At 35.5% G+C, this 22,299-nt stretch overlaps 1 protein-coding gene across 9 annotated transcripts in view; it reads left to right on the top strand.

Moving 5' to 3' along the window:
• Positions 1-22,299, top strand: part of PHACTR4 (phosphatase and actin regulator 4) — a 76,410-nt gene that overhangs the window by 39,837 nt on the left and 14,274 nt on the right. For 3 of the 9 annotated variants that reach the window (XM_025041467.1, XM_025041461.1, XM_025041462.1), the window contains 7 exons: positions 10,872-10,895; positions 11,854-12,030; positions 12,614-12,694; positions 16,835-17,008; positions 17,512-17,913; positions 19,791-19,853; positions 21,295-21,895. In XM_025041467.1, the coding sequence (XP_024897235.1) occupies positions 10,872-10,895; positions 11,854-12,030; positions 12,614-12,694; positions 16,835-17,008; positions 17,512-17,913; positions 19,791-19,853; positions 21,295-21,895 (1,522 nt within the window). Of the gene's footprint in view, positions 1-124; positions 281-10,871; positions 10,900-11,853; positions 12,031-12,613; positions 12,695-16,834; positions 17,009-17,511; positions 17,914-19,790; positions 19,854-21,294; positions 21,896-22,299 lie in introns of those variants that run through there. The other 6 variants (XM_025041463.1, XM_025041464.1, XM_025041465.1 and 3 more) reach the window with 4 other exon arrangements.

The raw sequence follows: 22,299 nt of genomic DNA, 5'->3' as shown, positions 1-22,299 counted from the left end.
CATTCCTGTGTGCACAGAGCCAGCGTGAAGACGTATTTATAAAGAACCACAAGTGCCAGGCTGGGATACAGGGAAACAGAAACTTCAGCTGATTGACCCCGTGCCGTTTCCTGATGTTTGGCAGTGACACTGAGGAAACAGAGCACATCCCCTCCTCGTGGATTTATCTTTTAAGAAAAGTTTGCTTTGGTCCGGGACAGTTTGTTGTCGTGAGACACATCAGACAATATAATCATGGGGCAAGCTGATGTCTCCAGACCGGTAAATCCAGATGCAGTTGGTGAGTAATAAAAGGCTAAGAAACAAAATCTCGACAGAGGCAAGGCAGACCTACAGGTGAAACAATATTTTATAGGGATTGAATGTGAGGATTTTGATGTTTGTAACTTTGGGACATTTGTAACTTTGTGAAGAATGAATGAAAACTTATCAGTTATTTTTCATTTGGTTACATTTATTTACCACACATAGTTTTGTTTTATTTGATCCCTTTGGAGTTTTTTTTAAATATAATGTTGCTAGGAAACCATCTGTTAATTTCTTGCCTTTGCAGAAGATAAGTGCTATAGAAACTGTTATTTAGAATTCAGTGGTGTTTTATTAGTATTTTGCAAGGTTTGGGCAATTGAGATACAGATATAGATATAGTTACATGGCGTAGAACTAAAACTGTTGACTTCTATAAACAGAACCATTTTAAAGAATTGATTTAATTTTTTAGACTCAGTTATACATTTTCCAGATAAGTCTCAGGCTTTTCCCATTGTGTTGGTGTTTCCATTTCTCATAAGGTCACACTTTGCTATAAACATTTCTGAAGTCAGTACTTTACCTTTGAAGTGTTATTATCTCAGTGATAACTAGAGACCAAGCTGATAATTTTAATTGTAGCTCAGAGCTTTAAAGCTTTTTAATGAAATGGAAGTCCATTATCTGAAGACTCATTTTTCCAACTTTGTGGGATTTTATATAAGATGAAGATGAAAAGGTAGGAAAACATGTTAAGGAGATGTTCATGAAAGAGTTGTTAAATATAAGCAAAGTGGGTGGAAAGCCTGTGGACATTATACAATTTAAAAAAAAACAACTAAAGATTTATACCTTCTCTTCTTGACTTGGGGAGCAACAGAAAACACGTTCAGTCCTAGGCTGCTTTTTTTCCTGCCCCCAGAAATGAAAAATGTCCATGACTTTAAAGAAAAGTACAAAAGTGTAGGAACAGAGCTAACACTCACAAATATCTCATGGTTTAATGATTTTGTTTCTAAAGGTATGTTTTCTCCTGAGAACTTGCCAGATGAAATTCCTATGAAGTATCTTTCATGTTTTACTGAATCCGAGGTGTATAGATTGCAAAATGAGTCATTCAGCAACAACTTTTTAACACTGGAGTCAGGACTTGACTCACTTTACCTTGATCACCAGGGCTGGGTCCATATCAAGTCACTAACTTTTTTTTTTTTTAATGAAATGTTTCCTAAATAGAAAAAGGTACAGAGAAAAATATAAAAGGACCTTCTGGGGCCACTACCCAGTTTTAGAAATGAAATTTAAAACAGAGTTCTATCCCACCCACCCCACCCCTCTTTCTGTGGTCACGTTCCCTAATGATGACATTTTGCTTCTTTGCTCTCAGAGGTAACCACTCACCGGAATTGGGTGAATTCACTTTGGGGTAACTAAATTCTCTTGTGATTTCTACTCCAAAGTTTAGTTCTTTGTTAACAAGTATAATAAGGACCTAAATAATGCTTAGTCAGGTGGAAATAAAAGAGCTTTGAAAAGCAAGAAATGTGTGAGCAGGTGTAACTTACTGATGGTAGTGATGTTTATGAAGCATGCCCATCTAGCATCTTTCCAAGTAGAAAAAGTTTGATATTTTTTTATGCTTCTAATGAAAAGTGAGAATCAAATTTATCAATTTTTCTGACTACCAGATCCCTAATAAGATATCTATAAAGAAGAAATAGAAACCACTTAGGTACCTAACTAAAGTTTTTATGTTCTCTCTAGATTTAATTTTGAGGTTTTATTTCCTATTACCTAGATAATTTATAGGTTACTATAAGCTATTTTAATGGACATACTCTATTATTTATAATCCAGGATGTATTCTGAGAACATTAGAACCAAGTCATAAAGGTTTAACATTGACAGCTTTGAGGATTTGTGCCATTGTGTTAAAGGCAAAACAACAATTTGAAATTTAGAAACCATTTCAGTGAGTAGGTGTCAGAAAAGTCTTACTTGCTTCTTTGGAAAGATAAATGTACAAAGTATATTAAGACTTAAATAATTTGTTTATGGTTCGAGGCCTAAAATATAGTGGTTAGTTTTGAGCTTTAAAATTGATGGTACTAGTTTTGGGCAAACCAAGTGATATAAAATATTGAATATATTGAATCGATCTCTTATTATTGTCAAAGCACTGTCTCGTCAGTGTTATAGTGGACCCCTGTATAGGTATAAGTCATATCCTTGCCCTTAAGAAGTTTACTTTCTAGTTTACAATTTAAAATATTAAAATAAAAAATTCTAAATATTTATAAATTTGAGATAAGACTTATTTATTTTTCTAAGTTAGTTGATTCCTTTGACTTATGGTGGATGTTCAGAGCTGTTAAGAAGAGTCTGCTTTCAAACAAATAATCTTTGCGTGAGACTCATATGCAATTTATGAGATGTATGTCACTATCTAGCTAAAGTTTTTACCATAAGATCTAACAACTGGTGAACTCATTCAAATGATACATAGGAACTTATGCTGTGGTGTCCAAGAAAATAAGCAGTTATCCTCCACAGTTCATATATTTAAAAAATTATCCTTAAGTGAAATATGTCCATAGGAGAAAGTCTGTAAATTTACTCAGATAAAACTTCGTGGTTCTTTATCAGCACAAGCGCTATTTCTATATTCACTAGAATTCTTTACTTTGTATCATATAAAAACAACCAGCATATGTCCTTAAATTAGGCACAGACTAAAGATTTTTAATAAGCTCTACCCAGCCATTTAGTTTGGAACTTCCCTCTCGTTGCCTCTTTATTTCCTATTTCTAGCTTTTTTTCTTTTCTTCTTTTTTGACCCTTTTATACCTTTCATTTATTAATTAACCTTTGACCCTTTTATACCTTTCATTTATTAATTAGCCTCTTTTTTGTTTGACCCTTTTATACCTTTCATTTATTAATTAACCACTTTTTTTTTACATAGGAATATACTGTTTTAAAAGATACTGTATTGTAATTCCTCTTACCTACAATCCTTTTCCATCATTATTCGAATTTGCTCTGAAATCTCATGCATATGATAATGGGAATAGTACTGGGAAAGGTGATTTAGGAATAAATCGTCATTCAGAGGCCAAATCAGTAAGGAGATTGCTGGATGAATAAAATTTAATGTAGCTTTATAACAGTATTAACACAGGAATAAATAATAGCTAATTAAAAATAAACTAATTCATAGGACCTTAAATAAAACATTTGGCATTTTTTGGTTATTAGGGTTATCAGAGACATTTCTCATACCTATTTAGGTCTAATAATAAATGCTGACTTCTGAGAAAGAAGGAGCAGGCATATTTTCTCCCATGTAATCCAGTAATGAGGAGGAAGCAATAGTATAGTAGTCTGTCATGGACTCCTTACAGGATTTCTGTTATCAAATGTAGAATACCAACCAAAAATTATTGTCCCCTCTTTCTGCTCCACTGAATTTTCTGAATAGCCTATTATCACAACAGTATATTTCTTTCTACTTGCAAGTAAACTTTGGGAAGTTTAAGGGTTTTTTCATGAGAATATATTACATTCTAGCACCTCACTGTAAAAACTTACTCTCAATTTGGAATTTTTATCAAAAAGTATACCCATCAAATTGCCAAGGGTAAAAGCAGCATCACTTCTTGAGGCAGTCGTAGCCAGAAAACTATATTTTTCCAGAGTTGGAATCTCATACCTAATTGTACCTGCAAGTATATAGAGAGCTTCTCCCTGCCTTGTCTTCTTGAGTTCTTTGCCTAGTTCTTTCTATTTCCCAAAGATCTGAACCATGCAATATTTCCAAGGAAGTTATGGGCCTGTACGAGACAAAACCTGCTTTGTTCATTAATGACAGCTTTGCTTTCTATAATTTTGTTGCAGTTTTCTAAAGTAATTCTTTAAACCTAACAATAATTTTTTAGAAGGCAAAAATGAATAAGCACAAGAGTATAAGTACCATAAATTAATGTTCTCCATTTACAAAGTTCTGATGTGTTAAAATGCTTGTTTCAAGCTACACGGGCATAAAAGGTATATATACAGACAGAACCACTAGATTTAAATATAATTAAACAATATACGTAAGTCAGGTCATTATGTTGTATACCTTCAACTTAAAAAAAAGATAATAAGTACCTCTCGATAAATGGAGTATGTATCTCTTTATACAAAACTATAGATTAAAAATTTTGGACAAATAATTATTTTAAAAGTTTTATGGGTAAAATGGGAGAACTTTATATACTTTAAACAATTTTTAAAACCTAATAAGGTATAAGAAATAGAGGTAGAACTAAAACATACCTAAGAATTTTGTTGCTTATTACCAAGCCTAGTGAAGGCTATGTTGAAATCTTAAGTTTTCTGTTGACTCCAGTTGCCTCTGCCTTACCTTGACTTCCAACATGGATGATTAGAAATTGGTGCAAATTGGATTCTAAAATGAACACTGTCTTTGACCTAGGGCTTATTGTTGAACCCTGTCTTATCCCTCATCTCTAGGAGGTAATATAAGTGTAATATGTATCTACAGCAAATAGTTAATGAATACTTTATCTAAAGATGAAATAATCTAAGTACTTTTTAATAATACTATGCATTTATTTAAAATCGTCCCAGAAATTCACCTGGAACAACTTAACGTGAACTAAAACACTTGAATTAAATGTTGGCCAGAAAAACCTGGGGATTGAAGAATGAAACTACTAGAACTCTGCTTAATACATGATATAAAAAACAAGCCTATGAAATGTGAGGCCCTACAGCTTGAATGAGGGAGTAAGTAGTTCAAACACCAGGACATAGTTTCAGGGTACTGATCAAACCGGAAACTGCTCAAACTGGAAACTCCAAAATCTAATTTGGTTAATTATCTTCCTCTCCCAACCTCCACCCCCTTCAAAAAACATGAAGACCTCCAACCCTCTGACATGCTTTCCTAGTGGCCTGCAGCTGCATGACTCAAAGAAAAAGGTGTTTTCTTTGGAACACACAATCAAAACTAAAGCCAGCATCCTGGACCATGTTCTCTGGCAAACAAAGGGAAACAAGGAGGGAAACTTTCTCATTTTGGCTCTCACGGAAAGCAGAATGGGGCCATGAGGCCATTTAAAATTTTATAACTAGTTTAAACAGAAACAATACAATGTCCAGACGTGACTCCAAGCCTGTATTTATTCTGTCAAATTGTAAATGGGAGGGAGATGGTCATAAAATTAGAGTTGTTGACAACAAATGGTTGCTATGCAAATTTGCTTATGAACAGTTTCGAGCTCACCTCTCTTTATTTACCAGTAAGAACAAATTTGAGATATGATTGTGTCATTAAAAATAAAAAAGGGATGATTTTTAGGTACCCAAATATACTTTTTGTTATATAATTTATTCATTTGTCAGTTTCTCTTTCTATTGCAGTTTTCTAAGTGATGCAATTGGGTTTTCTTCCTGTCAGACAAAAAATCATTGTGAGGAGCCTGAATTAGTATACTGGTTTTAATAGATGCAAGAATGTTCCGCAGATTAGTGACTTCAATTAGATCTAGTCATCCACTGCTATCAAGGATTTTTGCATATTTTAAAACCCTTCATTCTATAGCTGGAAACTTTACACCTGGTGAATTTAGATCACCATGAAATTTGGTCTCTAGTTACTTTAGCACGAGATTGTACTCCTGGCAAACAAGGGTGGTCTATTTAAAAGAATGTAGGCCTAGGAAGTATTGTTTGGGTACTCCGAATCTGCTCACTTTAACATATGTCATTACTCCAAATACCAAAGTAATATATCTTTGAGTGCTTTTCATGTAAGAAATAATTTATTTTTTTAAATAATTTATTTTTATAAGAACCCAGTGTGCCAAAAGAATGGTTTTCTTCTGTATGGTTTTGTATATGCTGGACTTCATTTATTAACTGTCATGGTTTGAAAGCTCTGACTTCCCACTGTAAAAAGTAAATTTTTTTTTTCCAATTATAAAAGCCATACATATTCATTTTTTAAAAAATACACAAAAAATATAGGAATCTAGAAGAAGAAACACAAGTCTCCCATAATCCTGCCATCAAAATATATTTACATTTTAGTTTAGTTCTCTCGGGTTATTTTTACATTTTAGCATAGTTTAGATAATATGATATATATAACTTACATATAAATTTATTTCTACTTTTAATCTAGGATTACTCTAGAAACTTAATGATTATATACTGTTTTATATAAAACTTAGTTAATTTATTCACATACCTATTGTACATTTAAGACATTGCCAATACCCTAAATAACACTATCAGAAACAACATTTTTGGGCAGCTTCTGTCTTCTAAAGCTAAGTTTTATAGACTTTTATGTAAATGCTATGAGAACTTAAGCTTTTATTAGAGAAAATAGTATTATATAATTTATACAGAGTTGGAATTAAAACTTGAAAAAATGTATTCATGGCCTTAGCTACTATTCTAGTTATAAATAGCACCTAGTTAGGTAACAAAAGAATTTGTGCCCAAATAGAATTTGATGGTGGTAAACCAATACCTATCTCATAGATTGTTCAAAGTTGGATTCAGGCAGACTGCTGAGTAGGTCTTTCTTATGAATTCTGCCATTAGTCTACTTTGAGTCTACTACCTTCCATTCTTGAAAATACTCTTGGACTTAGGTAGGGAAGGTTTCGACAGGCTGCCTCTCTACTATCAATTACTCATTTGAAGATCCCACCCCTCCTATGTAGGACATTTGATGGAATCAAGGTTTTGTGATTTCCCTCTGGTGTCAACATAATGGATTTTGGGGAGAAAGAGAAGATGTGATCTACCTCTTTCCGTTTCATTAGGAATGATTAATCTGCTTCTTCTTCTTTTTCTGATATCTTTCATGCATGAGAACACCCCCTTGCTTTATTTCATTCAGCAGGCATCTACCTAAGCAAAGAATGTGTGGGAAGAATTTTATCAACACTTTATTTTAATCAGTTATAGGTGTTGCTCTTGAATAATAGCTAAAAGTTGAGTTTCCATATTACTCCCAGACTAGTCTCCACTAAAAGTACCTAAGAGTATGACTTCAGAACTCTGTCCTATGTATGTTATCGATAGCATAAAGAATCTGTCTCAGCTGGAAGCAAGATCTGAAGAAATATGGTGCACAGCAGTCAGTGAAGAAAGACTCCAAATAATGGCAATGATTTGTGAATAAAAATATCAGTAATATATGAAAATAATGTACAACAATGATCTAAATCATAAAAGTTGATTGCTACATCCAGTTTAAGTACAAAATAATGACTTCTAAGAGAAGCAAAGGAATTTGAAGTAACTATAACTAGGTGGCAAATAAGTTTATAAAGAGGCTTTAATAAGAAACAACTTTAGAATTTGTACCCTTTATAATTTTGATAACAATATTTGGAATGAATACCAAACTGTTAAAGTAAATAAAGTAAATAAAATAGAGATTAATACCAATCATCCAAGTTATTGTAAGAATTAAATCCTATAATTTGCCATTTTTGTAAATTATATTCTAAAAACCTTTGCTAATGAATGAAACCGGATGTTGGAAAGACTTGTAGCATTTCAGCTTAATCTTTATTCTGAAGGCAGTGTGATCAAAAGGATCACTGGCTTTGAAGTCAAAGCGACTTGGATTTGAACCCATCTATATTACTTATGCTATAGGCAAGTAGAAACCATCCAAAGGGAAAAAAAAAAGCAGTCCAACAAGGAGGAAAAGGCCAATGAAATGATATTTATAAATATCTAAAATTAAATTTAAAAACTCAACTCCCAACTGAAAATACTATATCCAGTGCAAATATCCTTCAAAAAATGATGAAATAAAATTCTCCTAGTTAGAAGCAGAGAATTGCAGAAAGAAATGCAGAGTACCTAAAAAAGCAAATATGTAGGAAATATAAAATAACAATTTTTATTAAAGCAAAACAATAATAATTTTTAATAGCTTTTTATGTGTCTGTAGAAGTAACACAAAGAGTAAATAGAGTTGAAATGTAAAATTCTTGCATTGTTCAGTAAATAGTAAAAGTAATTACGTAGATTATAATAAGTGGAGGATGCACAAAACAATGAGACAAATAGAAAATAAAAAGCAAAATGGTACACCTAAGCCTAGCTGTGTCAGTAAAAACATTAAATGTAAATGGACTATTACACTCTTAAAAGACAACAATTGTCGAACTCGATAGAAAAACAAAATCAAGGCAAAAGTGTTATTTGAGTAATATATGGAATTTCATAATAAGAGGGTCGGTTCAACAAGAAGATATAACTCTAAATTCGTATATACCTATTAACATAGCTTTAAAGTACATAAAGCAAAAAGTAATAGAACTAAAAAGGAAAAGAGACAAATCTACTTTCATAGGTAGAGATGTTAACAACATACCTTTCTTGGTAACTGACCATAGAAGCTAACAAATCAGAAAGGACGTTAATGATTTATACACATGATTACCCAACTTGACCTATATATTGGCATATATAGAACACTACACTCCGCAGTTGCACAGTACACTTTCTTTCCAAGTGTACATGGAACATAACATAAATCTGGAAAAAATAACTGCAAACTTTTATATTGTTTATTTTTAATTTAAACTATATCTGAGACTAAGAAACAGGAAGACCCTTACAATTCTTCATAGGACTACTATGTTTGAGTAGGAAATGCTGGAATGATGCCATAATTTTCTAGTTTATTTTTTTTCCAACAAACTATTAGGCGTATAGAGAATGTCTGCCTCTGTCCCTCTTAAATGTATCAGGTTTCCAGATAATAATCTGGGATTGGGTGTAACAAACCTGACTTATCATAAAAATCACCAGTGAAGATTTTTAAAAACAGATTTCTGGGTCCCACCCTCTAGAAATTCTGTATTTTCAAAAGGCAGCTGGGCTGATTCCAAGTATTTGGGAATCACTGAAATGATGTTCTGTTTGTCATATGGAGAGAGAAGGGGGAAGAATATAAGAATATGAATTAATGAATTTGGGATAATAGCTGAGTCAGGACTGGGTATGGCTGAACCCCATTGAATGAGGCAAGAGGCATCTATCCACTGCTAAAAGTTTTATAAACATGAAAATTAAGCACATTTGCATAAAGCATCAAAGAAAAGAACTTACTCTTTTTACTAACTGTATTCAGCGACTTTATATAAAGAAAGAAGAGGGCTATTAGTAGATGTAACAGTGCACATATTCATTTTTTATCATAAGCTCTTGGTATTTTCCAAACACTGTACTTTTTAATATAAACAGACTTGTTTTGAGTTAATATGCTAGCACGCATAAATATATTTGAAAAGATGTCATTCATGCTTTTGTTATTTTGAATGGATAAGAGGAAGGGGACACAAATATATTGTTCAATATAATGAGGAATTAAAAGAGATGAACTAAGGTCTACTTGAAAAAGTAGGTACTTGAGAAGATAGTGGAAACTGGCTAGATTGGCAATTATTCATTTAAAGATTTTACAGACAGGAGCTTTTCTTTCTGTAAACATGTTACAATCTAAAATTCATAAAACTTGATAGCTTTTTTTCTTTGTAAAAGTATCACATAGCACTAATAACCTCTTTTTTCATGTTGTTAGTCTGTTTTGTTTTGTTTTGTTTTGTTTTGAACCTACCCTAATACTTTTAACCAAACAAGCATTTTCCCGTGTGCCTTTTTGGAACTGAATGAACTTCACTCAGTGGATGGGTTAGCAGGACATTTAAAGTTTCAGATCCTCCTTGCCTGTGCAAGTAAGGCTACTCTTTGGGAATGAGCAACTTGTTAACTTAGCTCCATTTCTGAAAGAGTTATCAGTAACATATGTTATACATTATGCTATGAATGCTCTGAAATGTCTTGAGGTCTTACTGACGTTCCATAATTGGGAGAATACTGTCTTAGTTAAAGCACTAACTCTTAAAAGCAATACCATGTGTTCATTCTTGGGGGTCCATCCCACGGTACCATTGAGGGGAAATTGTTATGACAGGTTTTCTAATGTCTCTGGCAATTAAACTTTTAAAAATACATTCAATGCTATAATCAGATTCTATTGCATTTCATGTAAGGAGTTAAAGTACTTGAGACCCAGGAGACTCTGGAGTAAATTATGCAACTAGGAAGAAAGGAGTCACTCACTGTTCTCTGTCATCTCGATTGTTGCACTTCAGTAGCCAGGACCCTGAGTCATCTGGATACAGCAGAATAATGCATCAGCAGTCATTAACGCAGTCACTGATAATTACAACTGTGTAAATCTGACCTTCATCAATGGATTTCCATAAACTCAGGTCTATCAATTGAAAAAAGATTGTGGTTTCTAAAATAAATTAATGCTTTTTGATCGTGTATTTTCTCTTATTAAAAAAATCTAAAATATTAAAAAAAAAGATTTAGTGCATTGATTCCCCTTTAAGCACCCCCGAAAAAATGATATTTGCTCCAGATGTGAAATTGTTTACAATAAACACGTTAACTTATTACATGCAATAATATGGTATGTGGTCCTTCATGTATTTCTATAAAGTAAAGGTTCCACTTTAATTCCAGGACTGTTATTCCACATGACTCTTTTTTTTCTTCTCCTCTAGACTTCTCCAGAGAACCCTGGGACAGTAGGTGGAGTGCAAAGCTGTATTGTGTTGCCTTCCTTCTTTTTTTGTTGCCTTCCTGCTGTTTTTTAAATTATTATTCTTGGCCCAGTCTTGGCTGCTCCTTTCTCTGCCACTAAAGCTACCTAACTAAACTCTGCATGTATGGTATTATGAGGGACTTATTTATACTGTTTCATTTCAATCCTGCACATTTATCATGTCAGTTATGTTTCTTGTGAAATCCTTAAAATCAGGATTGTCCCTAAAGCAATCTTGTGATAGGCAAACTAAAATCTCACCTCTGCTTTCCAAAAAAAATTTCCTTCCATTTTAAAGCACTCTTTCTGTGCCCCTGCCCCCTATCACAAGACCCTTCCAGTGCTCCAAAACTGCCTAGGGGCTTGTAAAGGGAGAAAATAATCTGAAAAACAGATATAAGTAAGGCGTTAACACTTTATGTGTTATCCCTTCTCAGAACTATTTATATCCTGAAAGAGGAAGACAGGGAGGGGGCAATTTAACAAAAAATAATGACTCACTAATAATGGAATTCCCTGCTTCAGTGACATGGAGGTAGTAGTGTTAGCTGGGACAGGCCTTCCTCCATGCCAAAAGGATGAGTGGCAACAACAATAGGCTGCATCTGGGCAAGATCTCATGCACATTGGGAAGACATCCACATTTGTGTTTGTATAGGCCTTTAAGAGATTTTGAACTGGTTGTGATCATCTCATTGAATTTTTGTCCTAAAATGTTGTCAGCTTGGTTTGGTTCCTTTTACTCCTTAGTAATTTATCTGTTATGAATTTTAGTGTTTGGTGTCCATGTGATGTCAAGGAGTCTGACTGTCTGCATGATTGTTTATCATTGCTCTCATCCTTTCCAACTATCACAGGAAGAGAGGGGAAGGGACATTTTCAAGTTTATGCTGAAATAATAAATTGGCTATTTTCTCTCTCTTCCTCTCACTATGCAACAGAAGAGGCAGACCAGCCCACTGCAAACCCAGGCATGATCATGGACAGTGTGGAAGCAGGAGGAGACACGACACCTCCCACCAAGAGGAAGAGCAAGTTCTCAGGCTTTGGGAAGATCTTCAAGCCCTGGAAATGGCGGAAAAAAAAAAGTAGTGATAAATTCAAAGAGACATCAGAAGGTGAGATATTAAAATTTAAATGTATGTTCTGAGTTGAAGAGTTCTGTATTTTAGAAGTACTTAACTTTTTCATTCTTTGCCCAAACTTCTATAACCCCCTCTTTGAGGAGGGAATTTAATCTTTTAGAATTAAAAAACCAAGTGGTCATTCACTGAGCCTTCTATACTAAGCCTCATTCCCCAGTTGGCATTTTGATGAGATTAAAGTTTATCTATCCAGTGGTAATGGAGTTCCTGAACTGTAGCAAATCTAAGATGCTTCTTTTTTCCTATTCTAGCCACTTCCTCCCAGAAAGAGTTCTTCCGTAGATACCTTATTATTGAAATTTCAGTAAAAAAAAAAGATGTAAGGATTAAAAAAAATTATTTAAGGATAGTTCCTTTTAGAAATGCCACTTTCCTGGTAGCATACATAGTGTGTGAAAAAAATTAAGTTTTTAAATTTAAAGTTAGTTTTCCTGTTCTTTTCTTTCCAGAGACTAGAAAATTGAACCACTTTATTCTTTTACCTGTGGAGTTAGAATGCTTAAAGTTGACCTTTAACTGCCACATTTCTGAGTGCTGTTTTCCAATTTAATGTTAGTTTTAGAGCGAAAAATATCTATGCGGAAACCAAGAGAAGAGCTGGTTAAAAGAGGGGTTCTGTTGGAAGACTCTGAGCTGGGTGAGTTTGCATATAAATATCATATGCCTGTCTCTGTACACTTGGTCTTTGGTTCTGGCTAGGCATTTGAATTTCCTTCCTCCCTCCTTCCCTCCCTCCCTTCCTTCCTTCTTTCCTTCCATTATTGCTGTTTTTGAGAGGGAGCGGGGCTTTAAAAAATTGTTTATGCATCTAGAATATATTTTTTAAAACATCTATTAAAAAAGAAAAGGACGATTCAATAGAAAAGTCTACAAAAGCCTTGAACGGACAATTCACTAAAGAGTATGTACAGATGCCCAATAAACAAATAAAAAGGCAGGGTTTTGTTTTGTTTTTTTACTTTGTTAGTAATTAAGGAATACAAAATAAAACTAAAAATAATCCTACATATAAACTAAAAAACCTAAAATTAATCAAATAGCCAAGAACAGGAGGTGAGGATATAAGCAAGTGGAACTAACATACAACTGTTGGTGGAAGTATTAAAGTGGAATGATTACATTGAAAAACAATTTAACATAATCTATGAAAGCTGGAGATATGTAAACCCATGTGCAAGTATGTCCAGAACTTGGCATGTATCCAACAATAATGTATGCACGTGTATATCTAAATGTACAAATATGCCTGTAGCAGCAGTATTTACTAACAGTAGAGCAAAATTGGGAAGAACCCCAGTGTCCATTAATAGTTAAACATATAAATAACTTGTGATACATTTATAAAATGACATATCTATACAGCAGTGAAAACAAACTAAATCTGCATGCTGTAATATGAATCTCATAAGTAATATTAAGCAGTTAAGTCAGTCATGAAAGAATATAAATTATATCATTTCTATAAATGTAAAGAAAAGCAAGCAGTATTAAACTACAGTGTTTGGAGATGACTGCTTAAGTGATTAAACTATAATTTAAAAAAAAAAGAATCATCACGAGTTGAGAGTGATTGCTTTGTGGGAGAAGGAAAGGTATGTTATAGGGAGAGAAGGAGGCTTTAGGGGTTTGGAAACACTTCTTACTGTCCATGATTATCACATGGGTGTTCTTGTAATATTTCATTGAAATTTACATTTATCTTTTACATTTTTCTCTACTGGGTTATACTTCACAATGAAAAAACGAAGATCTTTCTATAGAATTCAATGTGATACCATCTAATTTTAATTTATTTAAAGAAGTCAGATATTTTTGTGGAAATGAAAATATCTGATAAAGGAAAAATAGTAAAACATAAGTGAAAATAACTGATTTATTTATTTATTTATTTATTTTACTGAATGTTAACTTAGGTGTATTTTATTTCTTCTAATAATTTCCTCCTATTTCCTTTATTAAAGTCTGTTTTCTTGCTTGGAGGGAAAAAAACCGTTCACCTTTCCTTGCAAGTATCAAAGTTATCTGGCCGTGATCTTTAACTCTGAAATTGAGTGGTTGGCGAAGGGTCCTTGGGGCAGACATTCTCTGTCCCCGTACGTCCTCAGCTTCATGCTAGCTGCAGAACTGTATCGTTTCCTTTTTCTTTTTTTTGACCAACTTTGTCTTATGCCCATATTGCTGCCCTTCTGTCTGTCTGTCATAAAGATCATGTTTTGGTGTTTCAACTCTCATTGCTGGTTTAATAATGCCAGGACTTTCTCCGAAGTGTGACGTTTATGAAGCAGTTTATCAGAAGAGTTCAGACTGTAGTACATTGGTTGAATTTCATTTCTCTTCATTAGAGTTACTTTGCATGAGACAAAACCTAAAAACCAAGTTTTAAAAATATATCCTATCCTTTGGGTGATGGGAGAAATGAGCTCAACTGACACAGTATTAAACTTTTACAGTTTTGAACTATGTGAACGTCTTGCTTATTCCCAAAATTTAATTAAATTATGTATATTGAAGATTTGGCACCTCAACTATATAAAAACTAAGCAAAAGAAACAAACTCAAAGGAAAAAAATACTAAAATATTAGCCCTGGTTACCTCTGGTTGTTGAGATGGAAATATGGGGGATGGGAAGAGTTTCTATATTTTTCTGAATTTTCTGCATGGTTAGTATGAACATGTATAACTTCTGTTGTATCACGAGTCTTTTTACAGTAAGACACAAAATCTTCTAGGTATTCAGGTAGTTAACTACAATTATAACACCTCTGTCGCAGCACCTTTGGTCCTTGCTTTTTTGATAATACCATTCCTCGCTCCATGCCCCCTCCTGCCTCCCACTTATCTTACTCACTAACCACAACCTTTTGTATTACTTCTTTTTTGTTTTTTCACCTTCATTCATTGTTTTTCAGTCTCTTTTGCCCCATGCTTCCTATTAGCTCTTGATCCAAGTTGTGTTTATCCTAGAAGCTCAAAGGGCCAATTGATAAATGAGTTATAACCATTTGACAAATGCCACTCTGCCAACCAGAGAACTAATTTAAGCTTTAGTCTATTAGAGGAAACTCAGAAAAAGGCCTTAAGGCATGGCTTATATATTTCCACATTAGGCCAAAAACAGTGTTTGAACCTTGAAGTACTTTTCATATTTGAAGATGGCTTTTGGCTTGGTTATGATTCTAATTTGATTGTATTAAAAATACTTAATGGATTTTCTGAGTTGGTGGGGGTAGGAGGCATTCATGAGCATTAAAGCCAGATACTGCTTCTACTCCACTCTATTAGCATTGCAGAAACTAAACCCTTTGTATTAAATATAAGAAAATTTACTTTAAAATAGACAACCCTTATTAAGTAACTTGAGAGAGAACTGATCACCTTTGCATATATTTTACTGGTATATGCTGAGTATAAACCGATTAATAATGTGTCTTAACCTTTCACTATATGATTTTCAAAATTAGCAATCTTTGTTGGCTTTGTAATGATTCATTGCTTTATATTCTAGAAAGTCCTGTTTTTGTTATTCAGTGCTCATTTGCCTTAATCTCTTCACTACTTTTAGTCCAAGCTCCACCTCTTATTGAGACTTCATGAAGAATGATACTGTCTAATCTCCCAGTAGGAAGTGGTAGGCTGGGGTGAGGGAGACTGGTTGTGAGAGCTTGAATGACTAACGTAAGAGACATTAAAATGATACTACCCAAAGTGTCTCACTATGGAAAGCAAAGAAGGATACCATCTAGAGAGTATCTAGTTCCAATCCCCACGACACTAGAAAGTGAGACAGAGTTTTTTGTCTCTAACCTCAGTTTTTTCATTTCTTTCCTCAAAAAGAGTCTAGAAAACCTCACAGTAACTGGGAATGTTTGTCTACTTATTCCATGAAGGAATCTTAACTTAGTTTTCATAGGATGAGTGGTGATTCCAAAGCCTCCAGCCTAGTGATCATTCCTGCAGTTTAGTTTGTCACTGTATATCAGTCAAATTTGTCACTGTATATCATGTTGACCTCTGATCTATCTGTCAGTCCTGCCCCTTGATCACCACTCCTAACCCGCAGGCATCTTCTGCTGCTTCTCACCTATATTCTAACAGTAACTCAGTATTAAAAGCACTACATAATCCATCCTCCTCACAGCTCTCAGAGTTAACCTTCTAAAAGACAGATCAGGTCATATCTCTCTCCTACTTTCCTTCATTGGCTTCCTGTTTCCTACAGAATTCTGTCCAGGCTCTTTTACATGGTGTTCGGAATCCTTCATAGCTTGGCTCTTGCTTGCCTCTCCTGTCCTATCCGTAACTATTTCTCATGTGCATCTATTCTCCTGCCAGACCAAAGTAGTTGCTAGTTCTCAAACATGTCAAATAATTTCATACCTTCATATATGCTATTTCTTCCTCCTAAATAGACTCTCCTCATCTTGTCATCGTGTGATAGGCTCTTACTCCCTCTTTAAAACCCAATTTAGCTACCACTTTCTATGAAGCTTTCCTAACTCCACTCCTACCCCAAGAGAATTTCTTCTTCCTTCCCACATCATCCACTATAGATCTTAACGTTTAGCATTGTAATTACTTATACAATAAGCCTGTCTTATTCATGTAGCAAAGCATCTAGCACATAATAGGCAATCGGATGTTTATTATAAAAAGGAATTACTTAATTTCCATTACTACTATATAGATCCAAATGATAATAACAATCTAGATCTAAATAATAAGCCAAAACCAGAAGAAGGGGAAATGGGATAAAGATGACCACACCATTTCCATCATACCTTGCAGCTGGTGAGGATTCAGGGAAGTCGAGCAATACCGTGTTGAAGAATGGCCATACGGCCCCCATAGGGAGTGCCAGGTCTTCTAGTCCACTCCAAGCAGAGGAAGAGCCAGGAAGAACAGCAAGCTTTAGGAAGCCTGTTCTAGAGGAGGACCCAAGGAAGCGACTAGGTAAGAAATTCTGGATTTTTAAGAGCCATGGGTTAATCATTCTTGTTTATTTCATGGGTTTGCAAGAGCTAGGGGATAAATAAAATCCAGAGAGAGTTTTGCTCTTTAGCAATCCTCAGCTAGTTGTAACTATAACTAGAATTTCCCCCATCTCATTCTTTCATTCACATAATAGTTAAATTTGTGATTCTCAAGGATGGGAGGAGACATTAAATGTCAGAAACCCTTAGAACTTTTTCAATCTACACTTTCCTTCTCCTTCACTCAAGGGATTCTGATGTGCCTCCTCTTGGCTCTTGTGTGAAGGATGGCTATGCTGACAACTCTCACTTACTGATTGAGAAGGTTTCATGTACTTTAAGTATGTCAAGGTTGGGGAACTTTTGCTTGTAAACTAATATGTAAATTAAATAATGGATGAAGTTGACCAGAAGTCGGTAGATATGTTAGCTTTTTCAGTCTGTCTTGTTATTCCTTTTTAAATCATATCTTTTATTACACAGGCTCAACTGGAAGCCAGCCTAATTTTGAAACAGAGTCTGTTCCTGAGAACGCACCCAAACAGCCTTTACTACCCCCTAAAAGACCCTTGTCCTCTTCTCATGAAGCAAATGAAGGGCAAGCAAAGGATCCCACTTCCTCTGGCAGCACAGCAAGGCCCATCTCCTCCACTGCCACCACCACCACCTCCACCGCACCTGCCGCCACCATTGTTGCTGCCACAAACCTACCAAAAACTGTTGTTAATTCCTCAGTCCCTCCCTCCCCAGCACCCAGGACTCTGCCTGCTGCTCCTGTCAGCACGAACACTACTGCTACCCCAAGCCTCCCTCCCGCGGTCCCTGCCAAGCAGCCCCCCGTCCCTCCCCCTAAACCAGCTCACAGAAATAGCAACCCTGTCCTTGGTGAGTGAGCCTTTAAGTTTTGTTGTTTTGGGTTGGGTTTTGTTTTGGATAGTTGTTTTATTGGATAACTGATAAAATATTGATCTATGAGAGAGTTCTCCATATCTTGTCCCTTCGAATGTGCTAAATATAGAGAAAAGTCTTGATAGGGAGGCAGATGGCTATGGAAACAGGCTGAGATCAGATAACACTACAGTTAGGTTTAAGTGCGGGGGGATTAATACCTATTCTCCTAAAACAGCATTTCTGAAATAGAATTTATAGTTTGGGGGACTGGACATGTGAAGATCACAACAGATTTGACCAGCATGGAGAAAAAGTTTCTTTTTAATCTACTTTAAAACCGCCAGTGCATTCCTTCAGCATAAGCCCAGTAGATGAAAAAATGATTATATAGATGCCAGTGTAATTTGTGATTCAGTGTCTGGCATAATATCTTCATGGGGAACTGCAAAAGATATTACTTAAATTGTCCTGATAAGATCATGTTTTATCTTGGGAGAGTTAAGAATGCTGCTCGTAAAAGACGGGGTGGAAGAGAGAAAGCAGGGGAAATAATTGGTTTTGGTAAATTTTTTATATTTACCTGAATTCCTACGTAGGTCTGTTTTCTTTACACAAATGCATACCTTCTCAAAGGAATTTCTAAGAAAGGGAGGAGAAGAAGGAAGGCAGTTTTTCAGGAAAAATGATACTAGGCTTAGTACTGCTTGAAGTTCTTGTTAATGATTGGAGGAATAAAACATGCTTGTTGAATAGCTAATACCGCCAAGCTGCGAGGAGTCACTAGACCCTTGAAAAACAGGCTTAGAATTCATTGTGACTATGACAGGTTGGAGTGATAAAAACAGGATGAAGGTTGTTATTATTATCACCCCACCTTGGAGGGGTAGTGCCATGCTGATTTATCTTTGAGGAACTTGAGCTTTCATATACTTATTTTCAAAACCTCGTGAAGCAGAAAACTGATTTTATCTGTTATATAGTTAGGGCTAGTAGAACATGAAGAAATCGTGACTCACTTAAGGTTGCAGTTAGTGAAAGATGGAAACATATATAGGCTTTTCAGCTCTTTTTAACTCTGTTCTGTACACCTGTGTTCTCAAACTGTTGTCTGGACAGGTGTTCTGATCACAGTCACCTGGAGGGCTTGTTAAAACAGATTGCTGGGCCCTGCCCTTTAGTTTCTGATTCAGTAAGTCTGGCATAGGGCCTGAGAATTTGCATTTCTGATAAGTTCCCAAATGATGCTGATGCATATACGGGGACCACACATTGAGAACCACTGCTCTAAACCAGTAGTATACCCTACTCTTTTCAGGGTAGACAACATTTTAAAAAATGATATTATGTGTATTATATCCTGGGCTAAACCACAGAGGCCATTCTTGGTCTAAGGTGAATAGCCCAAAGCAATAGGCCCTGTGACTGAGGGATCACCATCAATCCATGAGTGGTTATCAACAACAGGAGAAAAATAGGACCGTTCACAGAGTTTGTATTAAAGTTAATAGATTTGATTTAAAAGACTGTCCTTTATTCTATAGCTATGGCATTATTCTTTGGTGTTAAAAGGCCATGTCCTTCATGAAAGGATTATGTTTATAAATGGTTTACTTAATATCAAGTCTTGAAAATATGAAAAATTGACAACATGAGGTTGGTTGAGAATTTCTTTTTGATTGTATTGGTGCCAGAAATCCAAACTGCTTGGAAACTACTGCTGTAGACATTGCCGCATCTCCTAACAGGCATAATAGTCTTATGACTAAGGACTAACTAGAAGTATTAGAACTAAGGAAGGAGCACCATAATAGCCGAACGGAAGAAGGGAATTTGTAACCTTTCCAATGAACATTCTGGCATCTTTCCCACAGAACTAGAGCCAAATGCCATTGTCAGGGTGTATGTACCAGAATCCACTTCCTTAACATTTTCAGGTATATGTTTTCCTTAAATTACTAAAGATAATTTACCGTATCAATTCAGATGTTAAAATACTCAAATTTGGTCTTGTCAGAGGTTTTGTTGTAAATGGAATAGCTAAGTGCTATTTTTAGAGAGGCAGCAAAAGTCCATTCTGCCCAAAAATATCTTTCATTGATCCTAAAACTCACGTTTTTTGAAATTTTTAAGTATTTATGCAGCATTTTTCTAGAAAGTCTTTTTAGAAGTTTGCTTATAATGAGTGACATTTAAACATCAAATTACCTAGCCTTTTACTTTGAATGCTGCTCATAGAATGGGATTTAAGGCAAGTAAATTTTTATTTCAGGGAACCTTGAGACATGTGGAACCATAAGAAAACAATTGGTGGGACCAAAATAAGGAGTTTGGGTAAAGGGTTAGAGGTTGGTGATCAAGAGAGCTACTATTCAGTTATTTTGCAAAATCAACCCCTGCATGATGTGATAATCCACTTCTTAAAGGCCATTTGGAGCCTCCAAAGGGACTTTGTTGAATCTACATCTGAGTCACTATGGAATTTGGGGGATCACATAGGGGTATATACTGTCATGATATAGGATACAGGCCTCAGTCTTATATCCACAACATGCCAGGCACTGTGTGCAACCTGTGGATATACTGATGGCGATGAGGTTGCCCTGTTATCAAGGAGCCCCCAGTGTAGTGGGGAGTGGAGATGGGTTGAGCATAAAGGACAGCAAGAGGGGTGGATACTAATAAAAATCAAATACAATGGGATCCAGAGATTGGAGCCTACTAATGAGACCTGGGAACTAGCTGAGTTCTTGCCCGTTTATAGTATGATCTTAGGCAAGTCACCTGACTTTTGTGGCCTGAGTTTTTCCTTCTGTGAAAGGGTAAAGATAATCTCATATAAGGAGACTTTCAAGTCAAGGGTAGAAAGCAAATATTTTTCAAAGGACTTTGCATTTGCTATAAAAATCCAAGATGTCATTATTGATAGTTTCATAATACAGAGCTAAGATATCTAGATATCACTATCAGAATCTAGTAACAATACCAGATAGTGTTTTTTATTGCTATCTGCATGTTTAAATTTTTTAATAGAGTACTGTTGACAAAAAAACTTACCTGAATTTTTTTCTCTATATCCATATAAACTTTATCTTCACAAGATCAAGTCATAAAACTTTGTCATCTCTCATCATTTCAAAGAAGTAAGAAATTTCTCATCAGAGTATTAAGGTAGTAAGTAGTCTTCCTACACCTCTATACATTTATTAAGCCTCATAGGTATTTAAATATAAATTTTGTTTTAGGATGAGCTATCTAGGAGATGGCAGAGCCATGAAATGTTTAATTTTGCCTGAAAGATTAAGACTGACCTCAGCTCTAATTCTAGGCCTTGGGCTGTCCCCTCAAACCATTGAAATGTTGCTCTCTCTTTTACAGCTGAACTGTCCCAAGCAATAAACAGTGGTATATTATCAAAACCATCCCCACCCTTACCACCTAAGAGAGGCATTCCATCAACCTTGGTACCAACCTCGGAGTCTGCTGCCGCCACCACCACCACCACAAAAGCATCAAATGATCAGAGGGAGAGGACCACATCCTCTGTGGGCTCTGAACCACTGCTGATGATCCCACCTCCCTCTCCATCCCCACCACTGCCTACTCACATACCTCCAGAACCCCCACGGTCCCCTCCATTCCCTACTAAGACTTTTCAAGTTGTGCCAGAAATTCAGTTTCCACCTTCCTTAGATCTACCCCCAGAGGTTCCCCAGCAGGAAGACCAGAAAAAGGAAGTGCCCAAGAGGATGTTGGACCACAGCTTTGGGGAGCCCCATGTACCCTCTAGGCTGCCCCCAGTCCCACTGCATATCCGAATACAGCAGGCCCTGACTAGCCCACTTCCCATAACTCCTTCCTTGGAGGGCTCCCATAGAGCCCATTCGTTGCTCTTCGAGAACAGTGGCAACTTTTCTGAGGACAGCAACACCCTGGGTCGGACCAGGTCACTTCCCATCACTATTGAAATGCTGAAAGTGTGAGTGCCTTTCTTCAAACCTTGCCTCTTGTTTCTTCTCCTTTACTCTTCTTTCTTAGTTAGCCCTTCTTGGAAAAAATTAAATGAATAAATTTAAAGGAAGAAGAATACTCAACAAATAGGACATGTTATAGAATCTGGATTCTGTTTACCCTGCCTTCTGTAACATTGTTTCCATGGCAGAAATTTTCATGATGATACAAAAGTTACAAACTTTCGTCCTTGAAAATTAAAACCATTATATTTTTTAATATGATTTCTGGTACATAAGAGCATTCATTGACTTTGGAGTAAGATAGCTCTGGGTTCAAATCCCAGCTCTATCTCTTATTTACTAGCTGGTAGTAGTGTATGTTACTTAACCTTCCTGCTCTTTAGTTGTCTAATCTGTAAACAGAATAATA

Source organism: Pteropus alecto, unplaced genomic scaffold (genome assembly GCF_000325575.1).
Source record: "Pteropus alecto unplaced genomic scaffold, ASM32557v1 scaffold39, whole genome shotgun sequence".
Taxonomy (NCBI): Eukaryota; Metazoa; Chordata; class Mammalia; order Chiroptera; family Pteropodidae; genus Pteropus; species Pteropus alecto.
This window is presented reverse-complemented; position numbering and strand designations above follow the sequence as displayed.